This window comes from Lathamus discolor, chromosome 2, assembly GCF_037157495.1.
Source record: "Lathamus discolor isolate bLatDis1 chromosome 2, bLatDis1.hap1, whole genome shotgun sequence".
Classification (NCBI taxonomy): domain Eukaryota; kingdom Metazoa; phylum Chordata; class Aves; order Psittaciformes; family Psittacidae; genus Lathamus; species Lathamus discolor.
This window is the reverse complement of record NC_088885.1, coordinates 120,449,742-120,468,267: the sequence shown is the minus strand read 5'-3', so window position 1 is coordinate 120,468,267 and position 18,526 is coordinate 120,449,742. Positions and strand designations below refer to the sequence as shown.

The following is an 18,526-nucleotide window of genomic DNA, read 5'->3' as shown; positions in this document are numbered from 1 at the left end:
GGGGGGTTGGAACTAGATGATCTTGAGGTCCTTTCCAACCCTAACTATTCTATGATTCTACGTATTTCAAACAAACTTTTCAAAAAGCCTGGGGAGCACAGACAGGTTGCTTGTTTCCTTATTCTTTTCAAAAGTTGTTGGCATTAGAATGCTGCCTCCAGGAAGTTGCTACAGCATTTTCTGTCCTTGGTGACCATATTATTGTTGGATCCATCCCCACTGCCTCGCAGAAGCTGAAGTTTTAAAGACGAAAACAAAAGTACACACCTTCCCTTGCTGTATATTCATTGTCTTCGATGACTCTCGCTAGCCCAAAATCAGCAATTTTGCACATCAGCAAGTCCGAAACCAGAACATTCGCTGCTCTCAAATCTCGATGGATATAATTTTTTCTTTCGATATATGCCATCCCTTCTGCAATCTGTAACCAAAAAACAAGTATTTTGATATTTTACCACCACACAACACCATCAGCAGGTCTCTTTGTTCTTTCAAGGTATCAGCAAAGCCACATCCATTTATTCGTTACCTCTGTCTTTGGAGCATTTTTCAGATGGAAGCAAGGAATGGATGACTGCCGTGGAAAACCTACACGTAGATCCAGTCCTGCAATACTATACTTAAAGTAGCAGCTTCAAAAGAATTGTTTGGGTGAATAACAGCTGGCAAGATCAGAGATACGTACTAGACATATTTCCTGAAACAAAATCTTAATTAAAATGTTCCTTAGATTTCTACTAAAATATTTTCTTTTCCAAATTATTGGGTTTGCCTTCCAATTTTGAAGAAAATGTAAGGAATTAATACGTCAAACAAGATACAGATGTTCTTTTAAGGACTGATGAAACAACAGTGCAGATAAGGTAAAAAAAACAACCCACAACATTCTATTTACCCAGAATAGGCCTGGACAATCGGGAAACAATTACTAAGACAGGTCAAACAACTTTATTTTCTTCTACAACAACATGTAACAAGGAGTGTTTAACAACAGCCAGCTCTCACATACTGTCATAAGCAAATTTAATTTGTATTCAGCAGCCCAAATCGATTTCCAAACCAAATTTAAGATGATTAATATCCTCAAAAGATGCACTGGGGATGATCTTTTCCCCAGTATTTGCTCAGGCTGCCACTCTACTTTTCAGAAAAAAGGAAACTGAAATGATAGTTTCTAAACTCAGAGCAATATAACTGACGTGTAGATGGTGTTCTGTCCAAAAGAGGAGCTAGGAAAAAGGGAAAATAAATCCAGTGCTTGTGAGCTGCCAGTTTTAATCTTCCTTGTGAGACTGGTGATGGGTCATCCCCAGGCAGGGCCATGGCCCAGCCTGTGCCACAGGTACCTCTCCAGGACGTCTGTGGGTGACACAGAGCTCACTCATGGCCTCATGCTTTGGGGAATGCACGAGCTCTCAGGTTTGCTAACAAAGCACGAGTAACGCAGGAAGGGTCCTTCTCCATTGCCAGTCCCTGGCACACTCGTACACGGGCTCTCCCCACCTCAGGAGAAGGCAAGTGCACGGACACCTTCTCAGCACCAGAGGTGCTTGTTTCAGCCGTGCAGCAAAGCAGGCAGGAGCACCTGACTGCACCTTAAGAAAACATTAACACCACTTCTGCTTACCCATTTTTAAAAGGTCCCCGAGGAAGGTCCCCTGTGAAGGCACACACTGCCACCACTTACAACACAACCTACACGTTTGTGTGTGAGGTCTTCGTTCCTCTTTTTCGGTTTAGGCAATGGAAAAATAGAGCCACTTACCCTCCCACCTCCTTCACTGCAAACCTCTTCCTACAAACCGATATATTCTTCAGAGCAGACTGCTACACTGCCCTTGTACAATGTGTGTGTGGGGGTGTCTCACACTAAATCAGAAAGCAACCCTGATGGTGAAGAGAATGAACACCTGCATTTCACTTTTTCTAGAAATAAGACTTTTTATAATGAAGGAAGCAGCTACTACTGAATAATTGCCACATAGGGTCTTACTAGAGACTTACAGACAAAATAGAAGAGTAGTATTTGATTCAGAGCCCGCTTTAGCTTCTCTCTCCTCTCCATGCCACTGCTTGGGTTTGGGAAGGAATAAGAGATGAAAGAGAAGGTTTTGCTGCAAGATCAGTGCTGAGATTGAACTAGCCAGCTTGGCAGATACGACCAAAATGCAGACAGGTCCACTAATATCACCAAAAACACATTAACCATCACAAAGATACCAACTTTCCTCCAACTTCCCTGCATGGATTTAACATTTGGCCAAACTGCTGTCTGGGGAAACATTCACTTCACAAAAGAAACATTTGTGATGGCAGTATTTAGTTTCCAAGCCCAACCAAGCAAAGCCATAGGAAAGACCATTTTATTTCCTCTTACTTGTGCCAGACTCACTGAAGTCATCATCTGATTAGTCACAAATGAAGAATGCGACATCAAACAATCAGTAAGTTTTCAGCAAATACAGACTACATTTCCGTGAAATGCCAGGACAATGGCTTTGACTGCACTGAATCAGAGAAATTCAAAGAAGCCACATACATGCCAGCATCTGGGCATGCAAAAAATTCCCAAGTAGGAAAAGAATAATGGGCAAGGAATTTTGAATGGGAGAAGGAGCGGAAATGCAGCAACCAGACAATTCACACATATGGTCACATTAAACCTTTGCTCGTGGGAAAAGAAAAAAAGAAAAGAAGATTTTTTTTTTTATCAAGAGAATTGGTGCCAAAGCCCGTGTGATAACTCTTTGTAATAATTGTTGGGTTTTCATTGCCAAATGATATGTTAAAGGTAGAGAAATTCATGGGAACAAAAGAAAGCCTTTTCCCCCGTTCTATTAATGATCCTTGGTACCTGTCAAGACTGTTCGGCTACATGTAACTACTACTCAGGAACAGGATGGGAAAGGTAATTTGGGTTTCTGGAATCTGTTTTGTGTCCTTTAAGAGAGGATTCTGCCTACACCACACAACCGTTACTACCAAGAAGGGAGCAGTTTCCCCTTCACCTTTAATGAAGTACTGACACACTTCCAGAAATACCCAAGTTAAATCCTTTAAAAAGCAACCAACCACCAAATCTCTGAATACTGGAAACAGGGTAAGAATGCAAGAAAAGTCTTCTGGAAGAAAGAAATGACTCCACAAGTCAGCCTCCATACTGCAAAGCTTCAGCTGAAAGTCCCATTCCAAGTGAATGATGACTTGGAGCTGCAGTTCTCTACGCAGCTCTGTCACCCATCTGGGGCATGGTTTCAGCTGGCAGTGCTCCTTCCTCTCTGTTTCTGCTCTTCCTATCTATAAAAGAGGGTAATTACTTAACTTTCCGGAATACTTGTGGGTCATTTCACAAACAGGTATAAAAATCTTGCAAATTCCTGAAAGAAAATGGTAACAAAATCATGGGGCAAGCAGTGCTGCTTTGAAAACATGCGTTCCCTGCTTTCGGACCCACTTTTTGTAGCTTCTGAAGGTGTCTGGAGAAAGCAGCAAAGGACTTTGAAGCAGGGAGGGGAGAACCTAATAAACCACCATTTCAGAAGACGACTGCCTAAGGACAAAGAAGAGCTACACCTTCTGAACAGCTCACAGGTGCCCTTGGTGAAACATCACAGCTAACGTTGAACAGCACACAGAGGGATGGGCAGTCCTGTGTTTCTATTTCAGAAGGTGACATTCAGCTTTTGTTTTCATTTGGCTTTGCTTTTTTTTTTTTTGCTACAAAACCAGAGAACTTCTGGCTTCCTTCATAGCTCCATTTTTAAACTCAAAAAATGCACTTGATTTCAACTTCCATTCCAAGGTCTGTGATCCTCTTTTGCAAGAGTTATCACAAACCAACCATGTTTTACAGACAGTCTGCATTGCTGTTTCTCCATGCAGAAAGAGGTTTACAGCAACAGGTGTAATTGATTCCACTGTGCATTCTAGGCTGTGTGCAAAAATGTGGAGTACTAAAGAAGCCAGATGGGTTTGCTTAAGGTCAACCTAAAAGGATACTTTTACATCATGCTGAGAACATATATCATGTTCAGAAGAAAAACTAAATGACAAGGATCATGAAAAAGAGTGGAATGAAAATGAAAGGAAATGAAATTACGGCAAAATATGAAGTTTTCTTGTTTTGTTTGTTTGTTTGTTTTAAGGAAAGCAAGTTTTAAACAACCCGAAGCCCTGACAAGTGCGACCTCATGGGATAAGAGTTTCAGGAACAAGCACACCATCAAAACCCCACAATTATTAAGTGCAAGGGCAATCACACTTACCATAAAGACAGTGCTTCATGAGAAAAATGTGGCCAAATCATACCTGGCCAGAAACCCTCCAGTACGACAAGGGCAAGTTACAAAATACAAAACCAATACCCCAATATGACAGAAATCGTAAGAGCTCACCCACAAAAAAGTGCTACAAATTGTAAGTATAAGTGGGGATTCATTAGTAACAGGACAAGACCAAGGAAAACATTCACATAAAACAGACGGAGAAGACCACATAGAAATGCTACAGCGAAGTTTTTAAATGCCTGCCTTTGCTTCTGTCTCCACTGAAAGGGCCAAGGATGCACACATGGTTAATGTGAACAACAAAGGCACAAAAACAGGGTGGAAATGGGAAAGAAGTGGGCTAGGACAGTTCAAGTGCATATAAGTGGTTTATGAGACACCTGAAAACTGTCAGTAAATCCAAATCCACACATGCTGACTTGCCTGCAAAATCAGGCAAGCAAAATGAGGAAAAAATATAAGTGCTGAATCAGTATTTAAGTTGCGCCTAGTTTTTATCTGGCTACAAATGAAGTGCACTCTGGGGAAAGAACAACAGGGTGTGACCTATAATTCCCGAAATATTGAGAAACAACTAGGCTCTCCAATCCCCTCCTGCTCTATTTTAAACCAAAATCCTGTAAAAATGATTACTTAGAGATGGTTCGAAACTTATGAGTATGCTCAGCAACAACTCATATCATTTCCCTAACCACAGCCACCAGGCATGTGTGTGCTACATGGTAGACGTAGATAATGAATTTGCAAAAGCAGCAGGACGAGTTTATACATGCAGAAGGTTCACTGAATTTGCACCATACTTTTTCAGCAGATCTCATGAAACAGAAGCAAATACGATTTTAAGAACTGTGAGAAAAAGAACTGGGAGCTCTTTGGGTAAATATCCCCTAGAACAGAAGGGTTTCAGTTGGAAAGAACCTCCAACAATCATCTAGTCCAACCGCTTGACCACTTCAAGCCACTTTAACCACAAGTTAAAGCATGCTGTTAAAAGCATTGTACAAATGCCTCTTAAACACTGACAGGTTTGGGACATCAATTACCTCTCTAGGAAGCCTATTCCAGCGTTTCACCACTCTCTCTGTAAAGAAATGTTTCCTAATATCTAATCTTCTATTCACTTATATAGCAATAGTTACATTAAACTACATAACATAGTGATTTTTTTTTTATAAGCCCTAATGTTTTTTTACACGTTTTCAAAGTTGTCTCGTCTTTCGCCATGGATTATAACAAGTCAGTGTAATAGGGTACAACAGTCTGTAAACTCTGATGCATAATAAAAACCCCAGAAAGGTGGGTGAAACAATAACCTAGCAGAAATGTTTTCATTGCCTATTAGTAACATGAACTACAGCTTGCAAAAGTTGCTCAATTCTTACTCTATTTTCTTATATGCCTCACTGGACATTTAATGCTGGCAACTGTACGAGGTGGAACACTGGGCTCCAGGAACTTTTGATCCAGGCTTTGACACACACAAATCAGCCTGACATCTCTCTCTACCTACTTCATTTATGACATGGAATGACCAGTATATTTTGAAACAATCTTCTTGGTTCATAAATCAGATTCTGAAACATCATTTGACTAGATCTCATTTATTTCACGGTCATTTACGTAAGAGTTTGAAACCCAGCTATAGTTCTCTGAGCTTAAGAGAAGTTTCACAAATTGACCTAAGAAGTAAAAATGATGCGTTTATTAACACTGAAAGAATCTCATAAGCAGAAACTCACAAATGTGTACTTACACTTCCAACTCACAGCCAGGTGAACTGAAAGCAGCTTTTCTACCACTGCCTAAGCAGGGTACCACTGGCATCTTTAGCAGGTCACCAGCAGCGAGTTAAGCCTAATTTCACATATTTTGTTTGAAACCTATTTTATCTATTCCCCCCTTTCAAGCAGCCTTATTTCCTCAGAGCAAAACTTACCTGAAAATTAAAATCTTTTCTAATGCAAAACCCCAAAGTTGCCAGGTGGAGTTTTAGACTCAGAGAGAAATAAACCCCACTAATTTTTAGCATATTTCTTAAAATTTACCTGAGCAGAGAAGTCAATCAGCTTTGGAAGCAACAATTTACTGCCTTCATCACTCTTCAGAAAATCCAGCAAACTTCCTGTTAAAACAGAGAAAGACCAAGTCAGTGCAGCTTATTACTGAAATAAAGGTCATGCCAGGTCTCCGATTTTCTTGATCACAAAATTTCTGCAGGCAAGTGTTTTGACATATTTTCAAGTTGACTACAGTAAGGCAGTCTCTTTACATGGTTTAACAACGGTAGCATCCAAATCAGCATGTCAGGCACCCAAGTGTTGCCATTTTCCTGGGTGTAGAAAACTCATCAGACCTTACCTTAGTTCAGTGGTATTGACTCTGATAAGTACCCTAGTCTATGGGCTATCAGGAAAGCTGTCTAAGAGAATCCCACATATCGATCCTTTCCACATCATAAAAACTAAGTGGCTCAACACTTGTTTACGAAGTTAGCAGCAGAATTTCTTGAAAACAGAACAGCCCAGGAAAATATAGCACCCAAGACAATCTAAGAAGGAAACTTCACTTACTTTGTGTAGTAATCCTCTAATAAAGGTTGTCCTTTTCTAGCAGTGCAACCATCCTGGCAGGACCACTCATCACTCACCTTATTACCTATGTATTTACCAACTCAAGAGCCATGTAAGGCCATTTCTAAGGCTTGTTTTAATTGCCTTGCTATGACTCCAGGTACAGAAGTCAGGTAGGGAGCACAAGGGAACCAGAGCTATTTTGGGGTTATGCTCTGCATCTGAAGCAATCACAACCACAGCAATGAATCATGAAATTAAAGCCTCACCCCTCCTCTAGGACAGGTGTTCTCTCACTTTATACTGAAGCATTCAAAAGAATAATGCTAAAATCCTAAGTTTTCATTGTTTATTCCCTCCTTTTTAAAGAACTGGGACTAAGTTAGAAGAAGCAGAAGAGTTTACTAAAGCACTGCTCACAGATCCAACACTGTTCACACCTTTTGCCATGAATTCTGTTATAATATAAATAGGCTCTTCTTTGGTCACTACAGCGTAAAGCCTGACGAGTTTATCGTGCTGAAGTGTTTTCATGAGGTTGGCTTCCTCCAGGAAGGCTTGCACAGACATCGTTCCAGGCTTCAGAGTCTTCACAGCCACTTTTGTACTATTATTATAGTAACCTAAAAAGAGGGAATACGGTCAGTGCAGTTCAAGTCACTCTGTGCCACACAGCACCCGGACCACTAGGAATTTGTAAAGCAGCTGAGGTTGGATTCCAGTAATAGCTAAGAGGCTGAGAGCAAGTGCCAGATGTAGCACAAATATTTATGCTAGAATTCCTTTTTATTTTGCAACTGATACAAGACTGCAGTGCAAAATAATCCGTTCCCCATTTTCAGAAATCATTCATCTGAAAAAAACCCAAAACAAATAAAGCAAGCAAAGCATCTTCATACAAAGTTTTCATGTACAAGCAGCCCCTAAAATATTCAGCCAAAAGATGTTTTAATGAAGGTTCACTTAACTTGTCTCAGAATCTAATGGAGTCCACAGATTACTTGCAAGATTCTGGAGCATCTTTAAATTCCATGATTATAGCCATTTTATGCATGTCGATCTCATGCTTATAATCCTCTCTGTAACCCTCAGTGCTCAAAATGAAGCATTACAGGAAAGTGCAATCAAATAAGTGTTCTTATGACCAACAAAGATATGCTGCCAGGACTGCAATCCTGCAGTGCTCAGGGCAAGATTGAAAACAAGATAATTTCTTATCACATAGCCCACGCCAAGAGTGGAAAAGACCGTGGCTCTTTCATTTCGCTGTTTATCAAACCTGCTAATGTAATATTCTAGTTATATAAAAAGCAACTACCAGTAAAAAGCAGTGAATTACATTCTGATATAATGTTTTCCAAACATTAAATGAATGTTAAATAGCATAAACAAAGGAGTAGCAAGAACTGATGGTTAAGTTTATATTATGAAGTCATATAATCTAAAAAATAAAAGAAGTAAGAGGGAGAGAGAGAAAGGGAGAGGGATATAAATGCAACTTTTGTCCCCCACCATGGCCATTCAAAATTGCAAAATTATTTCTCAGAAGAGGCAAAACTTTTCATGACTCATTTCCTTGTTCAACAACAACCCAGACACGGGATACACCTCTAAATGTCTACAATTTCTTTATACTATTTATTATCCTAACATAAGATATCAGGGGGAAAGCAAGGAACTAATCTTCCCACATCTTCAGGGATTGCTCTGACCACTGCAGTCTTCTACCGCCTTTTTTAAAGGAGGATCATCACCTGAGGAAAGTCACCCTGTCTATCAATCACAGTACATTCACCTGCATGATTATTAAATCTATTTTTTCAAATGTGGTCAGGTCAAAGCACAACAAAGATATGCCTCTATATGACCTAACAGTAGTCAAATGTGCTGTTAAAGCTCAGGTATATGGTTTATATCTATCAGAAAAAGAGACGTTAAATGCATTTCTTTTTGCTTAAGAAGAAAGCTTGTTTGTATCATTACTACTATTCCATCCCATATCCTAAAGCACAGCACGAGTTTCACTCCCAGTTTGTCAAATACTCTACTGAACCTAGCAATTTCTGCAATGGAACTACAACCAAGACACTTAACAGTAACTATGTAACAGTACTTTACATTCACAAAAAAAAATGAATCAAACTAGGGTGCTACTCATAGAAAGGTTTTTTTTACTGCAACAGCAATATTGAGGTTTCCTGCTGGGATAAACATCTACCCTGATCCTTTGGTGATTACACGCAAAGCAAATGAGCTGATGATAGCACTAAAGATAATTGATCTTGATCTCTCATGTTCATTTATTTCACCAGGTATTGGAAGGGATGAGACACCAAATCACTGAGGAAAGGTGGTCACGAACTCTAACAGCAGATACAATGGCATCTGTAAAAAACCTGACCCTTGTCAGTTAGGCAAAACTGGCATTTGTCACCCATTACCAGTAAAACTGGTGTATAGCTTGCTTTGGGCTGAGACTCACATCAGACCTGGAGTAAGCAGCGTCTTTCTAGTATGCATCTGTACCACCCTAGCTTAACAAAGTCCTAGTCCTCATGCCAGGTCGCTTATCTTTACCGTGAGAACCCCTGTGGTGGATTCCATAACGATCACCTGCTTTGCAGGCACACTCTCACTGTACAGGTAAGAAACTGCAGCTTTTGTGCAGGTGGAGCGAAAGCTGGTGACCTCAGAGTGCTTCACCAGCAGCAAATGCAAGGCTCAGTCTGCATCGCAGAAGGATTCCAGTGACAGGCAGGGAGCTGTGGGAAGGGGTGGCCACAGCACTGCCTCACCCCTGATTCACACAGTACCTGAGGCTCGGAGCCCATTGCTAATGTCTGTCTTGGCGAACTGAACCTGGCTCTGGGTGTAAACCTACCACTTGTGTCACAGTGTTCCTTCCGCATGACATGAATGAACACATGGTTAGTTTGCTACCTAGACATGAATTTTAAAAGATAGATAAGCAATGAAATTCTTGCTTACATCTAGAATATCTGACATTAAATTCAGATTCTTTGCAACTAACATTCAGCTCACGCATGTACTATAAAAATCCATTTCTGATACTGATGAGAAGTACCGGTAAGCTTCCTTGGTTCATTTTAGATCTCTTTTATTTTCATAGAAGTATTTCTGTGGCATCATTTTCTCTATTTTTTTCTAACAGCTGGATAAGAAAACACAACTCCAAAATGTGTATTCCTTATATTCTAATTTGGAGGTTGCCAAAAGAGAGAATCTTCTACACGTGAGATGCAAGCAAGATGTGCCTCATTAATAAAATACATCCTAATGGCTCTGTTTGGCTTGTTAACTTTTCTTTTAGCCCTGCTTGAGAATTCTCTTCGTGGATTATTAATACCAGAGAGCATTATGGTTCACATTGTATCAGTGCACATTACGAACAAAAATGCATAAAACATGGACCCTGCTCTTGCAGTGCTACTCTGGTTCATCTTATCACTAAACAAGCTGCCCAGATGCACTGAACTCCATGGTCAAAACCCCTTTCGTACCACGGCAAGAAGCAAGACTCTCTGCAGTTTACACTTTTGTTAAAAATTAAATGTGATGCAAGCAATAGGACCCAAGTCTGAGGAATGGAATGCGACCATGTCTGACATAGAAAGCCAGTTTCTCCAGATTTTACGTGTTAGAATAGAAATCCCCCCAAAATTGTTGGTGTTTCAGGTATTTATTTTGGAGTTGATTATGATTATCTCACCAGAGTAGTATCTTGGACAACCAGGTTGCCCCCAGATTCTTGCAAGGGCTTAATCAGGCCAAGCTGTGACATGAATTTATAACAATGATGAGGTTGAGCTTATCATTTCTGAAAAGACCTCCAGAATTGAAGATGAACAACTCTGTGAACAAGCCTACAAGATGCAGCCTTCTTCTTCCCCTGCTTCTGAAGTAATTTCTTGCAAAGTTACACTGGGAACAATTTGTTTGAGCTATAGAGGAATGACACTGTTAGAAGACAGATAAATGTCTCAGGCCGTTACAATTTCAAGAGGTGCTGGGGAAGAGACTGAGGAACAGCAGCTTCTCTACATCCTCTTGCATGTTAGCACATCACTCCTTTACAAACTACAGCCATCACTCACCACTGACTGTCTCTGTACTATGCACCCTCCCTTCTGGTATTTACATATATTGATGAGATCTCCCCAAGCATTCTCTTCTCCAGGCTGCACAGTCCCTTTCCTCACAGGAGAGATGCTCCAGTCCCTTAGCCATCCTTGTGACTCTGCTGGATTCTCTCCAGTAGCTCCATATCTCTCTTTACTGGGGAACCCAGTTCGTCTGAGCGCAACACTGAAACCACAATTCTAAGTACCCTTTATCAAGAAGAAATTTATGTAGTAATTGAGCCATGGAGCAATATTTCTCTCTTAATTCACATTATGGCTGAAAAATAACTTTGTTCTGTATGAGGACAGCATGTAACAACTAGCTCTCTAATCAGAAGAGCATACCAACTAGGCTGTTTCTTAATATCTCCACATTTCTGATGCCACTGGTTGATCATTGCAATACAGTGTTTGCTGATACCCTGCTGATAACCTGCTGACCTAATATGTCTTTTCCAGCTTGAACTTCCTTGATTCTAAGATTAACCATGTTCCTGATTCGAGAGGACCTGTGCCATGCAAATCGGCTTCTCTTGCTTCAGAAAGGAAGCAGAGAAGAGGAAACACAGCGATCGCTTTCACAGTACATTCATTTTTCTCACAGTGCAGCAATTCAGATGCAGGGGTTAGGCCCAATTTAGATGTTAAAATAATGACACAAACAAGAGGAAACATCTTGAAACAGAAACGCCCTCTTAAAGTTTTATGTCTGTGTGTGTGTGTGCAGAAGTAGTCACCTCCCAAAATGATCGACATTTTCAAGCAGATGATTACCTCCTGCCACGAAGTTTCGGTGTCAGTTAAACCTCTCTTGCCCCTGGTTTATTAGGCAGAAAAAACCCTACACAATGGCTGACACTTGTCTTAACTAGCATGTAAATTGTCACTCATGTATATCTTAGCTAGAGGCTTTCTTAACCTTTTTCTCATGAAGGCAGATAAAAAGGCTGAATTTGGCTTATTTGGAACAAGTATAATAATTGGAATAATTATATTTGGAGAGTGTGGTGTTGCTTGATTTTTTTACATGAGTTATATCAAAAGATTACACCTATGACTGAATTAGAGCTTTCTGATTGAAGCTGTAGTTGTGTGTGGAATTTGCCACTCAAACAGCACCACTCTGTGATTTACTTTTCTAAATGAGGGCATCTCTTCAAAGCAATGACATTCCCATCAGACTACTACACTCCTGTGGGTCATCAGAGGCCCCTTCATAGCTTTGTGCCTTCTAGTAAGCTTTGGGTTTCACTTTTAAGTTAATTCCCTGCCTACAGAATCTTGCTTAATAGTAATAATGACAACAACAAGAATGTAATCCACTATTATTATAACTGTAATAATGTTATTACTATTTAAATATAATACCCAAAAAACGAGATACAGGGAAGGGCTAAAAATTATTTGGCCTGAAAAAACATCCTAATGAAGACTTTGAGAGGAAGGTATAGTTTACTTCAAATAAGATGGTAACTGGTAACAAATCTCTAAGTGAGGAATAGTGAGAAGAACTTGCAATGTAGAACCAAAAAGAATACTCAGATACCAGAATAGGCAGCATTTCAAAGCAAGAGGATTATTTACAGAATGTGATTAGATACTGATCGTAGTTCCTTGCCACAGGAAGTCATTGAGGCTGAGAAAATACTGTTTATAAGCAAAGCTAATTACGTTTATAATAATTCCTTCTATCATTTCTTGCTGGGTATATATTAACATTTAAAACTTGTAAGTCTTATGACACTTTCATAATTGGGGACTTGTATGATAATTCAAGGTAGGGGGTGATCAATCTCTAATCTTCTCGCTACATACATCATTTACTTTCTGAGCAGCAAATTGGCACACAATAATCTTGGATTAAGTGTCCCCATTTTTCACCCAGTATGGCAGTCCCATGCATTACGTCGCATTGTCTTCTTTACCAAAAGGCGTTGAGAACTCAATACAGAGCTCACTAAAAGACACAATCTATTTTTATTTCATGTTCTTTACCACTTTCTGATTTGAACCAAGTTCTGGGAGGCCCATCAATTTTGAGAATCAGGAGTCACATCTTACTAGAACCTTCTACTTCCTCCACAAAACACAACAAAAAGCCCCATTGTCTTTGACCTTCTAAATTACAGTCCTTACTATTTTTTCCCTTAGAAAAAACACTACAGGATTTGTCCCATGTCTCTGTCAGGTATGCTCCTCCTCATGAACCCTCTCTCCTCACAGAAGGTGTATTCTGGACGTATTTTTGCTGTTTTACAAGCATATCAGACCAGGTTCATATCCACCGTTTTTCTGAATGTCTCTGAAATGACACTTCTTTCAGCAGATGTAAATACTTACTTCAAACGAATAAACTTACCCATCCAGACTTCTCCAAACTGACCAGCTCCAAGTTTCTTCACTAATTTAATTGACTCCCGTGGAATTTCCCATGCATCTTTATCCCACGGCTTTTGAGGCTTGGGACTAATACAAGCTTTTTCCAACTTTCTGCATAAGCCATCTGATTGTTCTGGTTTTCAAAGTAAAAACAAAATACAAAATCTGTTACACTTGTGTGCCTCACAACTTGAAGCAATTGCTACTGCATTGCAGGGGTGCAGTAACCAGCTGAAAATAATGTTCAAATTAATCAGGTGTTTAGATGAAAATAGAACTTTTCTGGTGCTTTCACATAACTTTAAGAGCCTCTGAACTGAAATTTAGTATTCAGAGACAAATTTAATAAAGAAGCATCACATGAATCTGGTTACAAAGAGATTATTAATTCGTACCAAATAAATCAATTACAAGATCTGATTACTGACAGTATGTTAAGGAAGACACACACTGGAGTCAGGCTTGGGACCTGTACTCTGAATTTGTCATTGCCTTTTCTTGCAGCATGGTTTCACATGCATGTGCATGCAAGCAGAAGTAGGTCACCATTACTTTTTTCTCCAGACACTAACTAGCTATAACTTTAATACAAATTTTGAATAATTCTCAAGGTTTTCCAGCTGTGCCAAAGAATCACCACATCTGTCAAAGAACTTAGAGAAATCTCACGGCCAAGCCCTCAGCGTGGATTTAAAACATCACTATGTGATTTTCTGTCTTATTTTTTTCTGTCCAATTTTTTGTCTTCTCTGTCTTCCCAGTTACAGGACTAAAAACCACCACGTTTTAGAGCTCTCAACCAGGAGGTTATGCAGAATGAAAAGTCACTTTAGTAGCTAAGACATAGGCAGAAATTTGTCTCTCCTCTTCCGCCTCTCCCTTTTTTAAATAATAAACGCACACATTTCATGTGGTGCAATTTTTGTTCTTTAAAGTTATTGGAATTTTACTTCCTTCAAAATGCTATTTTAAATAAATAAATTAATAATAAATGTCTAGGAAAATAAGAACAATTCCACACTCAACACCAGAGAAAAGATGACATTCACAAATGTATGTGTATTTCTGCTAATTGTGAGTACAAATTTACTCTCAAATGCAGAATTAATTTATTTACAATGCAGGAAATTCTTACTATAGCTTCATATCATCATAACTTTGATGAGGTGTTTTATAAAGCTATTCTTGATTTCACAAGAGCATGCCACAGAGTAAGCAGCATTAGGTCTGATTATGATAACAACATTACTTGGGTTCCGGTTTTACTTTATCTTTGATAACATACATGCCAAGTTTATTTAGAAAGAAAAAGATTAAAAGGTTCGAAATAAAACAAGAAAGCATTTCTTTTCCCTCACAGGAAACAATGACTGTATTCTATTAAGTAATTCACTAGCTGATTTAACTTACTTTGATAATGTTTGATCATATCATTGATGCTGGGAAAAGTTATTCTTGGAGAGATGTAAAATCCTCCATTGTCTAGACTCCTGATTTTGTAGTGCTTAATAACGTCGCCCTGCTGTGGATCATAGTCTCTTATGGAGAGAGAATAGCTGCCTGTGGATAAAGAAAGGATGATCATTAACAGATAGCAAAAGTCTACAGTGCCCATGCATATACGGTCAAGCCTAACAAAACCACCTTTTTGCCTGGATTGTTTTTTTACTCCTTTATTTCCTCAAAAAGCATTTCGCAAGCAACAGGAGGAAGTTACCCAATAGCCTGTCCTGAACTGGTCACCAAAATGCTTACAATCACACTTTCTTTTTCAATCTTATTCAACAAGCTCAGGAGTTCCATAATCCAGGCAGCTTCATGTCCAATGCCCACTTCTGCAGGAAGTCCCCCCAGCTTGAGAAGAACTGGCTGGCAAAGCAAGGCTGGGGCTGTCAAGCGCCTCAGGCAGAGGCTGAAATTCAGGGAGATCAGTGTTTCAGAATAGGAAGACGCCGGACGTCATGGGGCAACTAGCAAAAGGACAGTTTGGAGATGGCTTGAGGTACACAGGAGGGAGAGCAGATCTCTTGGTCTCAGGCAGCCTAACCCCAGCTGGAAATTAAGATGGGGGAGCAGAGCATCTACCCTTAACACAGAGCGCTTAGTTTCTTCTACTCATACACTTCTTGTCCACTTTCCAAGGATAAGAAATGATCTCACTCCCTTCTTTCTCACCAAAACCAGATCCAGTGACAGAAGGGGTTAAAAAGAAACATTTTGGGGGTACTTTGCCTTCCTCTCAGCAGCCTATGCTGAATTTAGGAGTCTCCTTTGGGAAATTCATTCAGGAATCTGAATGAAATCTGAGCACAGAAACAATGATATGGGCTCATCACAGAGAGCTACCTAACTGCAGTTAGTTAGATCTGCAGTGTTAGTGCCAGAAAAGCTACACTATGGAGAGGACAGACATATGACCCACTGAAGGGATTCATGCATCTTCCTCTGGAGGATGCAGTGTTAGGGTAACCAGCTGGAGAATCTAATCTGGCTGCTGTCAGAGTCCAGGTGCTGGGGTAGAACCTCCTATGCTCTTCTCAGGGTCCCAGTTGAAGAGTCTGGAGGCTTCACTAAGCTTTCCAGTACAAAGAGCTCTGTCTTCAGCATAAACCTTTACCAAAGTGCTTCCTGAAGGGCAGTAAACCCTCGCTACACACTAATTACATTGTAAAACTTGCAGCAATGGATATAGATCCAATAATGGAAGACTATGAAATGCAGCATCTGTTTACAGTGAAGTGTCCTTCAACAAAGGAATCACAACTGTTAGGAAGAGAAAAGATCTCTCGCTTCATTCATTCCTGCTTCTTGTCAGTGTAATCACACACAGGGCTTTTTTCCCTACCTCAGCTTTGAGTGTTAACCTGTAACTCTCTTCTCTCTTTTCTTGGTGATTTTCTCATCCTTCCCACTCCCATAGAACTGCAGACAATTCACACAATAGGACACACGGGGCCTACTCCACACCCAGTGCCACCTGATACCTTCTTTTGTGAAGGCAGACTGTATGTTTTTAACTCTACTACAAACTCCAGGGTAACTCACCCCAAAGCCTACCTTTTAATGTTTCACTTTCTCTGATCAGGAAAGCCCCAGGACTATTTCCAGGAGCCAGGAGTTGTCTTTCAGCATCTTTTCTGGTTATGTCTTTGAAGAACCACCTGAGAAGTATTTCAAAGAGTCAGAGCCATTTCTCCTCGCCACCCACAAAGAATACATCACCAGGAGGAAGATGTTGGCTGGGGAGAACTTACTCTTCTGTTTCCAGGGTGTTTACTTTTGCTACATAGTTGCTGGGAATGAAGCCTTCCTTCCTTGTTGTGAGAGATTTTGCTCTCCACCATTCTCCCAGCCTGAAAAATGGAAACAATGGTAGTTTTGTCAGGAAAGAAAAATGATGAAGTGTCATTTGGGTTCTACTGTCTGAGAGCTTTGCCCTCACTGGCGGGAGAAGAGGAATCTTTCCTCTGAACTTAAGCCCCCTGAGCAGCCATTGGCTTCTTCAGATCAATGTTCAGTTGCTGTTACCGAGGGCAGCTGCCAAGTCATAGAAAGCTCTGGGCTGGAGGGACCTAAAAGCTCATCTGGTTCCACCCCCCTGCCATGGGCAGGGACAACTTCTACCACACCAGGTTGCTCAAAGCCCCATTCAGTCTGTAACAGCTCCATGTGCATTTGTATTTTCAGATACAAGGGAGTTCTGTTACCATTCATATACTTGTGATGAGTAGGACAGCAAAACATTATATAGTGAATTAGATGACCCCCAAGAAAAACTACAATACGATCAGTACTGTCATACTTACTCCTCAATAACTTTCAATTTTTCTCCTTTTTTGAAGGACAAGTCATCTTCATGAAGGCCATCATAGGGATACAAAGCTACCACAATGACTCCACGCTCCTCTGTTTCTGCAAACGCAGAAAGCCAAAGGCACGTTCAGATTATTTCACAGGCTGACGTGGGCATAGCACACAGCAGTAAGATTCCTATGAAAACTCACCTTCGCTGACAAATCTCTGTCCTGGTAAGAGCTGTGCTTCTGTATTTCCCTACAATAAAATATATCTTTAATTAAGCAGCTTTAGATCTTTGTGACAATCTTACATTACAATTACATACTACTCAGTTGCTTTGGTATCATCTTCTATGTCTTAAATGAAAATGCTCCAATCTTTTCCCACCATTCTTCAAGAGCAAATCACAACATAAAAATACAGTAAACCCCACTAGATGTTGACTTGAGCAGCTCATCCCTCGGGAAGGTGTGACACAGGCTGTTGGGAGGATGTAAACGGCTTTGTGACCTGCTGAAGAGGCTTTAGGCAGGGCACCTTAATGGGACAGTTATTCACACGTAGCTGCCACGCTAAAGAGCTACAAGCACAGTTCTGTTGCTAACACTGTGTAAAAATAAAGAGCGATTAAAAAGGAAACAATTGTAGTTTGTGATGTGTGTACGCTGACTGGAGAGCACACTGAATCATCTGTGTCAGCTGGTGAGATGGTGAGAAAGGCATCATTCACACCTGCAGACAGCATGGACCCTAAGTAAGCACAGTCAGGAAATACGGTTTCCTCAGCACTGTATAGAGGCTGGGATAAAAGGGTCAGGCAATCTGCAAAACAGCAAACCCACTTGGTACCCAACAGGATTCCCCTTCCTGGCACCCTTCCTTTCTAGTGCCAGGCAGCACACACCGAACTGCATTGGCTTGTTTCTCCTGCCCCACAGCGCTGCTCCCTTCATAACTGTATCCTCTGCTTTCCTCCCATCCTTACCTACACACCTAGTATAAGGGCAAGTAGTGGCCTTCAGCGATTAAAAGGGAAGCTGACTAGAGCTGGTAAAGAGTCACCCATGATTACTTCATCCTTTTTAAACAGAATAGTAAACACTCGGATCCCATAGCTATTAAAACACCAGCAACCCTGCTTCTAAAAACAGTTCTAACTACTTCACATTTCCCAAAGTCACCTAGAATTCTTCTGCAGTCATACCTATGTCTACATTAAGTGTTGCCAAGGGTTACTGTTTTCATGCAGAAAATTATGACAAACAAAGTAATTAAGTAACAAATCACAAATTTTTACTTTTATTTCTTTAAGTATTTATTCATTGAGGGTGAACTGCACAACACTAAAAGC

The 18,526-nt window shown here is 40.3% G+C and overlaps 1 protein-coding gene across 10 annotated transcripts in view; it reads right to left on the bottom strand.

Moving 5' to 3' along the window:
- Nucleotides 1–18,526, bottom strand: part of LYN (LYN proto-oncogene, Src family tyrosine kinase) — a 46,413-nt gene that overhangs the window by 6,023 nt on the left and 21,864 nt on the right. For all 10 annotated transcript variants that reach the window (XM_065668287.1, XM_065668295.1, XM_065668293.1 and 7 more), the window contains 9 exons: nt 17,382–17,430; nt 17,184–17,289; nt 16,632–16,730; nt 16,435–16,538; nt 14,788–14,937; nt 13,358–13,510; nt 7,297–7,479; nt 6,332–6,408; nt 268–421 (listed from right to left, as the gene is read on the bottom strand). In XM_065668287.1, coding sequence (XP_065524359.1) covers nt 268–421; nt 6,332–6,408; nt 7,297–7,479; nt 13,358–13,510; nt 14,788–14,937; nt 16,435–16,538; nt 16,632–16,730; nt 17,184–17,289; nt 17,382–17,430 — 1,075 coding nt within the window. The remainder of the gene's footprint in view (nt 1–267; nt 422–6,331; nt 6,409–7,296; nt 7,480–13,357; nt 13,511–14,787; nt 14,938–16,434; nt 16,539–16,631; nt 16,731–17,183; nt 17,290–17,381; nt 17,431–18,526) is intronic.